Source organism: Mus pahari, chromosome 8 (assembly GCF_900095145.1).
Source record: "Mus pahari chromosome 8, PAHARI_EIJ_v1.1, whole genome shotgun sequence".
NCBI classification, from domain to species: Eukaryota; Metazoa; Chordata; class Mammalia; order Rodentia; family Muridae; genus Mus; species Mus pahari.
Window position 1 is genome coordinate 15,967,290 of NC_034597.1, and position 16,049 is coordinate 15,983,338.

Consider the following 16,049-nt stretch of genomic DNA (forward strand, 5'->3'; position numbering starts at 1 on the left):
ACATGCAGGTATGGGCACACCTTACGATCCTCTGCAGAAACAGTGATGGCAGGGGTCGTGAGCTGGCTGAGCAGCAGTGTTGAGGCCCCTCAGTGAAGAGAATCCCAGTTTCCCATCCAAGGAGCTCCTGCTGAGGGCATGGGCTTTGTCTGACCATGGTGAGTTTATGCAGACATCTGTTCAAGTAAAACAAAGTTCTTCCATTCAGCAGCACACAGGACAAGGAGCCAAGGTCAGAAATGGTGACCTCTTGCCACAAACTATGTGACAAGAGGGATGTGGAATTCATGTGTGTCAAATATCAGGGGTCTCCTGGGTGGTTTTGGGTCCCTGTTGGCTTTGTGTAACAGCTTGAAGAGACCAGTTCCGATGTTCATTGGGATTCCCATGATGATGCACTCAGACACACCTGAAACCAACCAGAACCGTGGTTAGAGAAAGGATTCAGGGAGCAGAGAAAACATTACTGACTTAGGAGTGTAAATTTGAGATTTGAGGCACAGCTCTACCATATGTCACCTGCCGATACCCTGCTCATCATTTTCCTTCCTGTGTAGGTATACAAGCGCAAAGGCTGAGGAGCCTTGAAGGACAGTGCCTACCACGGTCTAGTAGGTCACTGGAAACCAAGTCAGCTCAGTCATTTCTAAAATGTGAGTCAAAAAGCGGTAGATAGATAGTCTTTGGGAAACAGTCATCAGGAGACGATGAGTTTGTCACTTGCCTTCCTTAACCTAGCGCCTGGAAGAAAGGATGACAACAGCTGAGTGCAGGGCCCTGGGTTCCAGTGCCCAAATCACAACACTGAGAAGGCTTCCACTGACTGAGAAAGGTGGGGGCAGAATTCCCCTCTCAACTTCACTTCAAATCTTTCTTTTCCCATTTTTGGTTTTTCCAAAGCAAAGTTTCTCTGCTTACCCTGGAATCCCTGAACTCCCTCTGTGGACCAGCCTGGCCTCAAACTCAAGAGACCTGCTTGCTTCTGTCTTCACAGTGCTTGGGATTATAGGCATATACCGCCATTGGGCAGCTTTAGTTTTAAAAGCTCAAAGTCTAGGCTCTATGCATGTCTCTGATTCTCTACCAATCAAGAGGCAGACACATTACAGGTTGATGCCAGAGAGACAAAGTGCCAACCTATACCCGATATACAGGGAGAGCTACTGTTGTGCTCCAGGCATAGAGACGGGGCAATTTCCAAGTAGGATGGGGAGAGGCTGTGTTAAGGCTGCATGGTGTCAGGGGTGGTGGAACATCAGAAAGTGGGTGTGTACAGCTTGAGCAAAGACCCAGTCTCCTATGTCAGGTGGGTGCCAGGTCTCAGTCCCAGTATCTCACAGCTAGCTCTACTCTGGCTTGTGCCTGGGCTTCTCCCATGCTAAGCCTCCTCACTTTCCCTTCATTTCCACTGGGTATTTTTATGACAGGCTCTCACCGCGTAGCCTCGACTAGGCTGAACTCACTGTGTAGAACAGGCTGGCATGGAACTCACAAGTTTTTGCTTGTCTCTGTCTCTTTAGTCCTGGGATTAGAGATGTGCACCTCCTGGCCTGGCTTTTCAGTCATCCTCACACCTTCCCACCCCTCTCTCCACCTTGTGTCTCTCCTCCTTTTCTGTGATACTTGGCTTTTGAAATGATGTGCAAGGCCTCACTAGGAGGCAGGACCGCAGCCATCTCTTCTGCTCCTGATGGTACTGATACTACCCACTGCCTGTCAACCCTGGACAACATGGAGGTCAGTGGGGCCAAGTACAGCTTCAAGGACTCAGGAGCCATAGATCCTTTCGAAACTCCAAAACTGTCTGCACTAAAAGTAGCCCAGACTCAGTAAGGAGACAGGGTGCCTCCGCTGGGTTCCAGAGACTACAGATCCACTCCAAACCTACCGCATACGGAGTCTTTCTGCCCAAAGTAGGCAGCATCAAAGAGATGGTCAGCTGTCTTTTCAAAGGAGGCCAGCATCAACACACTCTCCTTCATCTTGGCCAGGCCAAACCTGGTTATACCCAGGACTTCACCCTGTGTGAGGAGAGACTGTCAGAAGGGAATAAAGCCACTCCCTAAAGTTTTATAACAAAGCAATAGACAATATCCCAACACCAGAAACACCAAAACCAGCCATGCAACTACTCAAGGAATAGAATTAGCAATCTGGGTTTTTATAAAATGGGTTGGGGGTGGAGGTAGCGTCTTCCTTCTTAAGAAGCTAGTACTAGAAACAGTGTAGGTACTTCCAGTTAAGAAAAAGTGCCAAACATACACAAGACCGGTGCTGTCAACATCTTAGGATAGGAGGGAGTGTTTCAGGAACCCTTATGTGAGGACCTATAAACATCTTTGGTGGGCACAGGGAAAGACAATCTTCAATGTAATAAACACGGGTAGAGTGCCCATGCTCCTGTAACTGACCCCTCCCTCACTCTAACCCTCTGACTTACTTAACTGGGTCTTTAAAATGGGGGGACATGAAAATAAGAAGGATGAGCCAGGAAGGGGAAGGGGATGAGCAGCAGGGAGTCAGTAAGACACAGTAAATGGAAGTGACTCCAACACCACCACATCATTCACGTACACAGAATGGCCACAGTGAAATCCCATGGGATACACAAGTAACATATGCTAATACGAGCATTGACAATGTCTGGCGTGGTGGTACACGCCTTCAATCCCAGCACTTAGGAGGCAGAGGCAAGTGGATCTCTGAGTTCCAGGCCAGGACTCATCTACAAAACCATTCTAGGACAACCAGAGCTATCCAGAGAAACCTTGTCTTGAAAAACAAAAACAAAAACAAACAAAAAAAAGGCATTAAAAACCAAAGGTCAATGTCTCATAAGAAACAGTACCCAAGGTTGAACTCTGACCTCCATACATGAAGGAATACCCACGTGATTACACACCCACATGTACATACAACACAAAAATAGAATGAAACCTGTCTGGCAGAAACTGTGAACTAGCACATGCATTCAAACAATACCAGAAGGCACACCTGAGACACCCTCTCCTTCAGGGATGTCACAGAAGCCAGAGACTCAGGGATATTGATCATGACTATGCTCCCCACCTCTGACTTACACCTCTGGTTCCTAAAAGCCCTCCATCACAGTAACGGCTTATCATGAAAAATCTGATGTACTACTGTATGAGGAATCCAACACCCTCAGCAGCTTCCTCCTATACTCCCACTTGTGTGTGTGTGTGTGTGTATGTGTGTGTGTGTATGTATGTATGTATGTATGTATGTATTGATGGAGTTCAAGCACAAGGCCAATGCATGCAGGGCAGACAATCTATGACTGGGCCACATCCCCGCCCTACTCTCTGGAAACAGCTAAATAATCCGCACAGGGCACGCTTTAGGGAAAAACCCAAGTCACCGAGGCCAGCCTAGAGTTGGTAAAGGTCAGGTTTGCTGAAGACTAAGACTCAGGACATGGAAAAAGCCATGCTTAAACACTTCTCTTCCAAAACTACCTGTGTTGAAATTCTGCCCCTGGGAATTTACCAGAATACCTGGCTCCATTACCACACTTAAGGCTTTCTGGTGGTGACACCTTCCTTCCCGTCCAGGTCAGTCCTCACACCAGTGCCATCCAACCTCTCTGGCTGTTTGCCAGACAGTGGATGTGCTGACCCCTGACCGGCTGGAGCCTCCCTTCTCTCACACCTTGTAGGTCATCAGGTCAGAGAGCAGCATCACGTGCCTCCTGTCGATGCTCATGCCATGGTTGACCATCGTGTACTGGATCTCGTTGATGATAGTTGTCCGGGCAGCCTCAATGCCCAGGGTTTTTTCCACCTAGGAAAAGCTCAGAGTGAGCAGAGGCTGCAGGCCCTGCTGGAGCCACCCCACTCCTACTGCTGCTGCCTGACAAGCACAAAGCAAACCCTGCCCCACTCCCACAGCAGACTGCTATGCAATTGTTTTTCCCACAGTAGACTGCTATGCAATTGTTTTTCCCACAGCAGACTGCTATGCAATTGTTGGGAGAGTAGAGAGTCAATGTCGGGGTCAGGCAACTGTGCTGGGTATTGGCCAAGGGTCCAAAGGGGATGGTACCTCATAGGTGTTATTAGAAGTGGTTCGGGTGCCTTTCACACCGTGAGTGGCCATGACTGCCCGCAGGTTGTCACCTTCTACTAGAAGCTTGAACTTCTCCTTCCCACTCTGCTCGTCAATATGGATGACAGCTCTCGACACCTCTGGGATGCCTTGTACCACCACCTACATTCAACACAGAATGCTCAAGATGCAGCAACCCTTGGTCCCACCCGAGAGCCTCAGAAACAGGGCAGAGGAATGGGCTGACAACCTGACTCATGCCATTCTCGGTCATCCCCACTTCAATGTCTGTAATCCAGGGGGACTATGTACTGTCTCAGGGAGACAGTCCAGGGGACTGTGCCCCAACCTACAATTAGCTTGAAGAGAGTGGAAAGAAGACTAATGGATACAGTCACAGAATAAAAGAGTCCCCCCCAGAGCCTGAGAACCCAAGTCTGATTCTAAGAACCCAAAGGCAGAAAAAGCCAACTACCACAAGCAATCCACATACTCCCACACCTCCAAAAATATTTAATAAGAAGAACCAGACTGAGCCCTTGGGAATATGACCATGAGGGAATGGGGTGCCATCCTTGGTTTTATAGCAACCTGTTCCCCAGCTGTACCCCTGGCTGTTTCTCCAAGCGAGGATGCTTTGCCTCACCTTGGGCAGATCCTCTTTCAAAAACTGCAGCACATAATACATGGAGCTCTTGCTGTTTTCCCTGGGGGTGACACACACCACAGCCTCCCCATGAACGGCCACATCACCAGGCTTCACTCGGAGCTTGGATGTGCAGATGGAGTACCGCACTGTCTCAGCATTGACCTGTAGGGTGCCAGGGACATTACCAACAGACATCTGCATTGTCCGTGACAATGGCTTTCAGCCTTAATGACATGATGATGCTTTAAGAAGTCTTGGTAGTCAATTGTTGCCACCTCCTCTGCCACAGAACTTACTCTTTATCTTTACTCATGTGTATGTGTGTCTGTCTGTCTGTCTGTGCGAATGTACGTCACCTATGTGTAGGTACACATGAAACAAAAAGAGGGGTCAGATTCCTTGGAGCTAGAGTTACAGACGGTTTTAAGATTTATGTGGGTGCTAGAACAGAATCTTTGCCTCCTGAAGAGCAGTAAGTATTCTTAACTGTTCAATCTCTCCAAGCCCACAAATGTTGCTATATTATGTATTTATGTTCAATACCTGTGCTTTATTCATAAACAGGAGATTCTTTTTACTGAAAAAAAAAAAATGAACATTTTTCTCATTGAACATTCATGTTCAACTCATGGCAACAATCACAACCCATGGAGAAAGTTCTGGAGTGTCTGGAGAACAAAGGCCAGGAAGGCTGAGAAGTTTGTTGGTTTTGTACTATACTCCCAGATGCAAATGCATTCTTCATTTTTTATTTTTTTCCAATCCCTAGATAAAACCGAGGACTTTGTTTATACATAAGAGGCAATTATTCTACTATCAAGCAAAATCAAGGCCTATAAAGCAAGTGTTACCAGAGTCACAAGTTACACAAGACAGACTTGACAGTCAGGTGGGAACCACAAGAATACGGTACTTGACAATGGCTTTCAAAATTTTTTCAAGGCTAAGAAAGGCTTAACTAGCAGCTGACCTCAGCTGACCCCTACAAAGGTTGTTATCAGTTAACTGTAATCTCCACAAATACTCGTAAGAGAGGCCAGGTTAACCCACCAACTGAAAACATTACAAACCAGCCAAGTGCTACGCTGAGGATGCACAGGTGACTATGACAGAACTGGCCCGCCCAGGCTCCTTCCACAGCACATAAAGGTGGACAGAAATAAGCTATCCTAACTCCATGTCATAGTAAACCAGTAGAGGTAGACTGCGCACACATCAACAGTTTCTTGTGATGGCCATGTTTTGTCTGTATCAAGGTCAACTCAGAAGGACGTGACAGCTAATGGTGTGACCAACAACAACCACCAGCCAAAACTTTATATGTTTCTCCCTTGGCTTCTCAGCACCTGCCTCAGGACACACAGGATCACACCCTCATACATCAACTCTGACTCACCTCCAGTCTCAGAAGTCGGATCCGTTCCAGGGAGAGCTTGACAAGAATAAAGCAGTCATCAGGAAGAAACACTTCTTCAATGTACTCTGAGATCTGCCATGGCAAAAGGGCAGCTCGTTACCTCCACTCTCATGGCCCTCCCCATCTCAGCCTTACATAGGCGCACTCTCCACATGGCCTCGGCTGCAGGCTACAGCCACAGCGGCCGCTCTGCTGCATCCTCACCACTGCAGAGAAGAGGATGTCTGATAATATTTCCTGTTATCAGAAAGGATTCCTTACCTCCCCCAGGAGGGTTTTCTCAATTCTGCCCTTCACCAGGCGTGCATAATCCGCATCGTCATCCTTGTCTAGCTGTGCTGTGATAATCGGAGTGCTGCAAGGAGGGGCAAGGATCAGCTCACAAGGAAGGGACCAGGACTGTGCAGTGGGTGCTGCTGTATTAAGTCTGAGTGCTACTCAGAGCCATGAGGACTTTACTAGAACTCACTTCGGGGAGACCCACAACAAAGGACTTCACAGACCTCTCACTGAAGCTAGCTAGTTTCAGAGACCCCTGGTCCCCATTCTATCTGTGGTAAAATTCAAGAAATTTCCTACCACTTAGTTCTTGACCTTCTGCTCTCCAGGGAACCAACTCCTAGTGCATTTCACCTCCTTTTACCCTTCTTCAATAATGACCCCTGCTCCTCTGACCACCACTGTCATCTTCTGTTCTCACAGGGCACAGTATCCTATCAACACAGGCCCTTGGGACAGATCTGAGTAGCCTGCAGGAGGCAAACAGACCTCCAACCACCCTAGATATTCACAGTTGCTGGTCTGCAACCAGGATCTGCTTGTTCCTAAGATGACTTAGAACAGACAGAATAATTTTTATCCCTAAAAACATGATGTATCTCTAGTTCTTCTAATCCAAGGTCTCTTGAAAATTTGACTGAATCACTAGGGGCTTACAGAGAATGGCTATAAATCAAGCAGGAGAATAATCAGTCAGCTCTTCAGGCATGGAGTAATGGCACACAGGAATGAAATGACTACTGACCTAGTCCTCAATAGTGCTGGCTTGTGTAATATTTTCTATCTCATGTAGGTAGTGGCCATAAAACAAAACAAGTTCTGACTTGAGTGACGTTCTAAGAATCCAAACCCTGACCAACACAGCGGACCCGCCCTCTGGACACCAGACACTTCCCAGTCAGTAAGTCACGGGCGCTCATGACAGGACCACTGGTCCCAGGGGACAGGCCAGGGCACAGCTACCTGATGGCCTTGGAAGCGTTGATGATCTCTTTGATCCGAGGCACACCCAGGGTGATGTTCATGGAGGCCACTCCTGCAAAGTGGAATGTCTTCAGAGTCATCTGGGTACCGGGCTCACCAATGCTCTGTGCACAGAGTGCACCCACTGCAGAGCCTGGCTCCATCTGTGCTCTACAAGAAAAGGCACCAAAGCAAACATGACACAACAAAGAAAAGGCCATCAACAGTGCTGGGACGGGCTTCAAGTCACTGCCTCTTAAAGGAAAATATGTAGATTCTGTTGGGTTTAAGATGGAAACAGCATGGGCCAGGCAGTGTTTGTACCAGAGGAAGGGGCCGGCACAAGCTAGGAACAAGTGTCATCAGGGGAGTGAGAGGGGCAGAGGGGCTGACAATATGACTAAAAATCTGTGTAACAAGCTTGTGATATATACAGGGCTGGTGTCCACTGTGTGGAGTAGTTGCAAGTGGTCTGTTCTTACTGGGTAGTAAATGTGGTCAGAGTTGGAATCTGTAGTACATAATGTAAGTTTCCTTATGGCCAAAGGACATTCAGGAAATTCCTTTGCAATCCTTTCATGTTTAGGGGCATCCATCTAACTTAGGATCCCATTGGAGACTCTAGATGAAAGGCACAAATTTCCCCGAACCCTGGCATTGATGCTGGCCAGGGTGCTTGTTAGTTGTTATTATCAGCCTGACCAAACATAGACTCATGGGGAAAGACAGATTCTCAATGGAGAATTATCTATATTACATTGACTGTGGGCATGTCTGAGGAGGATTTTATAGATTGTCAACTGAGTTGGGAAGACCCAACCTAAGAGGTCAGAATCACTTCATCGTCTGGGACCTGAACTGTGTAACATGAAGGAAGCTACAGCATAAGCAGAGCCAAGCAGGCAGCATGGCTGCTCCCCTTTCCCTCTGCTCCTGACTGTGGGTGCGATGTGACAGCTGGCTGAGTGCCTGCCTCGACTTCCCCAAATGGTTCTAACCTGGAACTGTGAGATAAAAATCACCCCTTCCTTCCCCCTAGGATGCTTTTGGACAAAGTATTTATCACATCAACAGACATGAACTAGGCCAGCCAGTATCCTGACAGCAGAGAGAATGTCCAGCACATGATGGATGCCTGACAGTGTAGGTTAGTTAGCATGCCTACCTCATATACTTATCCCTACAGGTCTCCAGAAACTTCTCTATTTGGGTAGGGGTAATACGGTCCAACTGGTACAGCACACGAGGCTGGAAGGACAAAGGCAAGTGCACAGTCAGGACAAGCTGTATCTGTCAAACACTGTAGCACACAGTCAGGACAAGCTCTATCTGTCAAACACTCTAGCACACAGTCAGAACAAGCTGTATCTGTGAACCCCCGTGTCCCAACAGTCTGGGAAAGCAGTACCTCTGTTGTGCCATTATCGTTGATCCCATATTTATCTCTGGTTTTCTTAATCTTCTCGGACACCCCTTTAATGAATGTTTTTATTTCCTGAAAAGATTATAGAACACCTATCAATTTGTATGATTTTCAATGATCGTCAATGATTTAGACAGCAGAATCACTCTGTAACCCAACAATGGACACAGTGTTCCCTATTTTAGCAACTGCTGGCTCCACAGCACCGAGGATGCAGTATGGGCACTGGTTCCCTTACATAGTGTGTCTGTAAGGAGGCTGCTGTGCCTCCACCCTGGGGAAACCGGCCCTCTGCTTAAGAAGTTCGTTAGGCCTCACTTCCCAACCTTTTCCCACGAGTTATTCTGGCTCCTTATCTCAGCCACATGCTGTAGGAAGGAGCTTGGCATAGCTCTCAGGGACTCGTCGAGGCATTAAGACTCCACACTCAGAACTCTCATGACTCCACAGTGAAGACCTCTTTGGAAGCATTGACAATCCCTCTAACCGTCACTGTCTGTCTCCTCTGGTCTCTCTGCAGGTCTCATAGCTGCCTGAGCGAGTCAACTGACTTTATATTGAGAAGGTGGGACACATGGAGGGTGACTGCCTAGATAGAAATGATTTCATTTCAGAAAGAGCTTTATTAAATTGTAAGATTTGAAGTCTCAGAATTGGCTGGAGAGAACACTCAGCACTAAAAAGCATGGGTTACTCTTCCAGGACATCCAGGTTCAATTCCTCGCACTCACATGAAAGCTCATAAGCATTTGTAACTCCAGCCCCAACGGACTTGATACCCTGCGGTTTGGCCTCCACGGGCACCAGGCATGCAAGTGGTACACAGACATACATGCAGGCAAAATACCCATGTACATAACATAATTTTTAAAGTGCCTCAAAGACTGATGTTGAAGAAAAACTCACTGCTAGTGAGATGCCTCTGGGGGTAAAGATGCCCGTCCCAAAGCCTGGCGGCCTGAGTTCTATCCCCAAGACTGTATGGGAGGAAGAGTTGTCCTGTGACTTTCACATGCTTACCATGGCACAAGTATATGCCACCAACAATATAAATCAATATAAATGTAGTAATATTGAAAAGGGGAGAAAAGAAAAGTTCTCAAGACTCATAATCAGTCACCTGGAACTGGTTTGGGACAGTGAGTAACTGCAAAGAAAAGGTGGAGAGATGCTGGACAGGACAGACTTCTCTCTGTGCTGCTCAGGGCAGAGACCTAAGGGCCCAGGATCTATGACAACTCTTTCAGCAAGGGGAACAGAAATAGCAGAAGGCAAAGAGGCCTGGAGATGTGAGAGCTGTAAGGCCTGGAGAGGCCAGCTGTGAGGAGATGGAAACAGACAGACACACACCATCAGACATATACACAAAACCACAGCCTACAGGCACTAGCAGTAGCACCTGTCAGTGGCTCCCCATGTAACATACTCCCAGTGGCTTTGTTGAAAGGAATAAAGACACGCACTGGACGTGACAGTTCTAAACAGCAGACTCACATGGAAGAAACCAACCTGATATAAGCACCAAGAACTCTTTTGGATGAGTCTACACATGCTAGAGGGAAGGCACGTACAACACTCAGCAGGCAAATGGACTCATGGGCAACTCATCGTCAGTCTCACACCCCAGTGTGCCAATAGCATTCATATTGGCCTCTGGTCAGGGCCAGGAAACAAGGGCTGGCTACTCAGACCTGCCTCAGCTGTAGTATGGGCTGGGCTCAGCATTCAATTTTAGTTCTCTTAGAGCATGTGAGTTCCTCATTGTGAGAGACTGGACAGAGAGGACATGTTTCGCCATTGTCACATCATCAAGTCTTTAATATGAGTGACGCAGTGGACAAGCTGAGCCAGTGCTCACTGAAGAAACTGTTGGCCACAAGGCCACCTATGAAAACTAGTCAAAAGTATAGGAATCAGCCAGAGGAGGAGCCTGTGTTTGCTGGAACTGGGACAGAAATGTGTTGCCCCCATGCTGGCGACAGGTCGCTCGCTGGCTTGCAGGCCATGCCGGCACAGCACATGGCTGTTATTTCTCAGTGAAGGTCCATGAGGATGAAGAGGAAGATAACTAATAGTCACGCGGAAAACAAAACTGTCATTCTGATCTCTACAAAGCATAAAAGGAAGATGACTTCTCGGGTAAAATCCAATACCTTTCACCTTTCACACCTACACATCACCTTTCACACCTACACATCACCTTTCACACCTACACATCACCTTTCACACCTACACATCACCTTTCACACCTNTCACCTTTCACACCTACACATCACCTTTCACACCTACACATCACCTTTCACACCTACACATCACCTTTCACACCTACACATCACCTTTCACACCTACACACAGGATCAGGGGAGTGGGGTCTCCCCAGGATTCCCCCTTTGGTCCTGATGCACACACAAAACTGGCCTGTGGATTCAAGCCCAAAGGTGAGCACTGGTTGGGGTCTCTCAATCCTTCTGCTTGATTCTAACCATGATTATAGATGAGGAGATGCTGCTGGAGCAGGTTCTCACTGGTCAAAAACAAAAAGCAAACCAGTGAAAACCTTCAAGGCACAGCATGGTGATGGCCCCAGGAGGAACGGGAAGACCACACAGCGGTCTCTGATCTGTGATAGAAAGAAGCTGCAATCTGAGGCAGATGGCAGTCACCAAAGACAGGTGCTCAGAACGGCTGCAGAAAAAAAAGAAAGTGGACACGGGGCTGGTGACAGGGTTATACAGACAAGATCTCCAGATTCCTTCTCCAACCCGGAGTCACTTGTGTGAAAGACATTATTCTTCCTCTGACTAGTGAGATACTGTCTAGGACACGATAAAAACCCACGACAAAACCCTGACTTATAAAATGCAATGGGAGGCACTAGACAGAGTCCTCAGGACACCAGGCAGAGCCTACCTGCAGGAAGCTGTCTTGGCAGCATAGGAACTCACTCTTCTTCATGATGGCCTCAGTGGTCAAGGTGAGGTCGTTCTTACTGAGAGCAGGTTCACTCTGACATGGATACACTGCCTGAGTACCACAAAGACATGGTGTTACATGATGCGGGGAGGCAGAGGACGAGGCAGAGGGATTTCCCAGATATAAAACTCTGCAGACTGAGCTCTTAGCAACCTGTGGCTTTCTTTGCTAACAAACTCTGGACTCCGTGTCTCATGTGAAAGTGAACACCAGAGAAGCTCTGCCTTCTGTCTGGTCAGTCTGTCTGACACAGTGTCCTGTGTAGCTCAGGCTGACCTCAGGCTCACTGCACAGTGGCAGTTGGCCTTTAATTCCTGATCCTCTTCCCTCCCAAGAGAAAGGACTACAGGCCTGCTCTGCCATGCCGTCAGGAATCCCCCCTGACTTAAGGAGTTCCACTCTAATTGCTAAGTGTGGATCTGCTGCTTCCCTACTCAACCGCAGCCCAGATTGTATTTAGGGTTTTTTGTTGTTGTTTGTTTGTTGCGAGACAGAATTTCTCTATAGACCACACTGGCCTCAAACTCAGATATCTGCCTGCTTCTGCCTCCAAAATGCTGGGATTACTACTGCCTGGCAATATTTTGTATTTGTAAAAATGTACACTGCTGTCACCAGGCTTAGTGGCCCACTCTGTAACCTCAGCTACTTAGAAGGCCCAGTCAGGTGGATCACAAGTTCTACCTGGCCTAAGCTACAGAACAAATTCAACTGCACTTGGCAGCCAAGTAAGACATTATCCGAAAATAAAAAGTACAAAATTAACAAAGGATCAAAGATGTTGCTACAGCCCTTTTTCAGCATACTCCAGTCCCTGGCCTCAACTTCAGGACTACAAAAACAACCAGCCAACTAAACATCTCAAGAGGAGAAATGTTTCACCACACCTTAAGCTCATGGGGTTTCCTCCAAGTTCTACTTTTTTTTTTTTTTTTGGACCCATTCTTAACTGGTAGCTTGCAACTACTAGTGGAAAAGACACCTGTCCTGGCTAGTTTTGTGTCAACTTGACACAAGCTGGAGTTATCTTATCTCAGAGAAAGGAGCTTCAGTCAAAAGGAGCTTTAGTCGGGGAAATGCCTCCACAAGATCCAGCTGTAAGGCAATTTCTTAATTAGTGATCAAGGGGAGAGGTCCCCTTGTGGGTGGTTCCATCTCTGGGCTGGTAGTCTTGGGTTTATATGAGAGCAGGCTAAGCAAGCCAGTAAAGAGCATCCCTCCATGGCCTCTGCATCAGCTCCTGCTTTTTGACCTGCTTGAGTTCCAGTCCCAACTTCCTTTAGTGACGAACAGCAATGTGGAAATGTAAGCTGAATAAACCCTTTCCTCCCCAACTGCTTCTTGGTCATGATGTTTGTGCAGGAATAGAAACCCTGACTAAGACAACATCTCAACGGAACACCTTCTGTCGATAAAAGCTGGGCAAAAGGCACTAAATTGACACCCAGATGAATCTTGCCCAATAATTCTTAAAAAAGAATTCATTCATTCCTGGCTCTAGTATATGAAATGAGCCTGTTGCCTAACGCCATTCTTTATAAAGCTCATCTCTAGTTCACTCCACTAGGTGAGAGGAGCCAGGCCTCTTCCCCTTGCATCTGATTTGGACTAACAGGCGCACAAATGAAAACAGGGTCACTGGAAGAAAGGTACTAATCAGGCAGAGGTGACTAAGAGGGAAGCGTGGTATTGTTTGTAGTGCCAAGAGAGGACAGAGCCTGCAGAAGTCTGTAGCCCCACAGAGTGCTGTATCCCACCTTGATGTTGTCCAGAACCCTCTTAAACTCCAGCGGTTCATCTTTGCCCTCCATGGCAGCAGGATCTAAGCCATCTCCTCCATAGATGAACTGGATGATGTCACCGGTGGAACTCCGCACTGTCAGATCGTACTGGGAGCAGAGGTCTTCCAGGGATTTGACCAGTCTTCTCTACAGGAAGAGAAGGAAGACCAGCTGCCTGCTGAAGACTGCTTCACAGCACACAATCAGACTTGCCATTCAAAGTTTTAAGGTCACAGGTCATTGATTTACTTGTTTGTTTTTCCTGGTGCCCTGTGTGTGCTCGGTAAGCACTCACTCGATCATCAAGCCTCATCCCAGCCCTGGGTTACAAGCGCTCGAATCACATCAACCGCGCTTTATTAGAAACCCTTACGAGTGCCTCCCTTACCAGAGAACATCCAGGCACATGTGCAACAAGAGGCAGCTCTTGCTCTAACCGAGTCTTCACTGTGTTATGTCTCCCTGTAACAGAAACCTCCCCAGCCCCCAAAACTCTGCACACTGCTTTCCTGGGCTGCCTTGCCTTCCCGCCAGCTCCCTATGGTACACACACACTCATGCCAGGACCCTGTGGACTTCAGTGCAGAGAATTGGATGCAAGCTCTGTTTTAGGACAGAAGGGGAGGAAGCAGGGCAAGAATCTGAATCAAGAGCAGTAACCATTTCTCAACTCCGCTGGGAGAGCTGGAAACCAGCAGCCAGTAGTGTACCCTAGAAAAACAAACCTCCCCTTGCCAGAACCCACTGCTTCCAGGTTAACATCGTGCTCCGGGAATTCATACTACATATGTTCATATCCTAAGTCACAGCTTGTCATACAGGAGTAGGAGAAGCATTCACAGCCCACTAGGGTGCGACACAGGTGGCACACCTCCTACCAAGGGTAATTCCCAGCAGGTGTCTACAGCACCAGACGATACCAAACATGGCACAGACTTGTCTGGAACAAGTGTCTTCTGGCACTATACCCTCATCACCTTTGTTCAGTTCACTAGTTCATCAATCCTGTCTATAGGGACACTTCCAGGGGAGACACAGGAAACAAGCCGGAATCAAGTTTGTGGCCCAGTAACGTGGCCTGTCAATTTTAACTAGTGTCAGTCAAAACCATGAAGAATTTTGGTGGGGCTAGAACTATGCTCAGCAGTTAAAGCTCTGGCTTAGCATTTGGGAGGCCCTGTGCTAGATCTCCAGCAACAGAAATACACATGGGCTATCCTGTAACACACAGAGCTACTGATGTATGGGGAGTGGAGAGTAATCCTGCTGTGACCTCACAGGAGACACGCGGGGTCAAGGTTGACAGCCATTTGAGAAGTGCAGCAAAAATCCTCTAGCACAGCCCTGCTACCCTGCAGCTGTAATTCCCAGGAGCCATGGAAGTGAATAATGGGACCTAAACAGAAGCAAAGTGGGAGATGGAACCTTCTCAGTAACTAGCAGGCAGGCATCACTCCACACCCTTCATGCTAGGAAACAGCTGGGGAGGCCTACGCTCAGCATCCACCTCTAGGGCACTCAGTGACACCAACACCGGCCTGTTGTCACCATTCAAGGTCCACAGGACAATCTGAGGTGGGTCACTATTTTGTTTGTTTCTTTAGTTCTGGAGCACCAACAAGTCTAAACGTTCCCCTTCAAACCCAAGGTAGTGGTAAACCACAGCTCACAAACAAAAACACAGACACAGACACACACAAATCCTCACTACAGGCACAGTTCACACTCACACAGACCTGGTGCTCTGCAGCTAATGACACATCCTCACTTACCTGCATGTATCCTGTTTCAGCAGTCTTTACAGCTGTGTCCACCAGACCCTCCCGACCAGCCATTGTGTGGAAGAAAAACTCAGTAGGCGTTAGGCCAGAGTAAAAGCTATTGGCCACAAAGCCCTTGGCAGCAGGGAGCTAAAGAGAAGTAGGAAAGAAGAAAATCAATGAGGTTCAAGATCCCAAATTGTAAAATCCACCCACATAAGAAAATGTCCCCTGGAGGCTACACATTCTCAGCCAGTGGCTGAAGAACTGGCAGGTGCTGTATGCCCTTGCCTACAGTAGAGACAATCTGCACAGGCTATCTTTGCTGGAGTGCCAGGGCATGTGAGTGCCTCACAAGAGGGAAGTGGGAGGGGGAGCTGCTGTCCCAAAGTGTCAAGGAACTCAGAGGGTGCCTGACCCATTCCCTGGGGGCTGCTGCCTTCAAGGCATCCTTATTGTGGTCCAGCCCCACCCATCTCCACACAAGAGTCATATGTAGCTAGAGCCACTAAAAACATAAAACAGACTGTTGTGATGTGGTGAAACTCTCACATACCAACAGTCACCAAACAAGTACTTCAAATGTTTGAAGACTGACATGAAGGGGACAGAAGTGACATCATAGTGGAACCACATGGAAACAACCAACGGTGGTAGTGGCAGCGTTATGCCCTGATAGTTCTGTGTCCCTCAGAGGACAATCTAGACAAGCCTTCAGTCTTCCACTGCCATTTAC

The 16,049-nt window shown here is 47.8% G+C and overlaps 1 protein-coding gene across 1 annotated transcript in view; it reads right to left on the reverse strand.

Moving 5' to 3' along the window:
- Positions 1 to 228: 228 nt before the first annotated feature.
- Positions 229 to 16,049, reverse strand: part of Polr3a (RNA polymerase III subunit A) — a 38,775-nt gene continuing 22,954 nt past the window's right edge. Inside the window, exons 19-31 of the mRNA XM_021203292.2 lie at positions 15,326 to 15,463; positions 13,530 to 13,700; positions 11,710 to 11,823; positions 8,785 to 8,871; positions 8,542 to 8,624; positions 7,377 to 7,547; positions 6,396 to 6,489; positions 6,114 to 6,206; positions 4,715 to 4,879; positions 4,066 to 4,230; positions 3,673 to 3,804; positions 1,889 to 2,021; positions 229 to 409 (exon numbers count right to left, since the gene is read on the reverse strand). Of these exons, the coding sequence (XP_021058951.1) occupies positions 261 to 409; positions 1,889 to 2,021; positions 3,673 to 3,804; positions 4,066 to 4,230; positions 4,715 to 4,879; positions 6,114 to 6,206; positions 6,396 to 6,489; positions 7,377 to 7,547; positions 8,542 to 8,624; positions 8,785 to 8,871; positions 11,710 to 11,823; positions 13,530 to 13,700; positions 15,326 to 15,463 (1,695 nt within the window). The 3' untranslated portion in view covers positions 229 to 260. The remainder of the gene's footprint in view (positions 410 to 1,888; positions 2,022 to 3,672; positions 3,805 to 4,065; positions 4,231 to 4,714; positions 4,880 to 6,113; positions 6,207 to 6,395; positions 6,490 to 7,376; positions 7,548 to 8,541; positions 8,625 to 8,784; positions 8,872 to 11,709; positions 11,824 to 13,529; positions 13,701 to 15,325; positions 15,464 to 16,049) is intronic.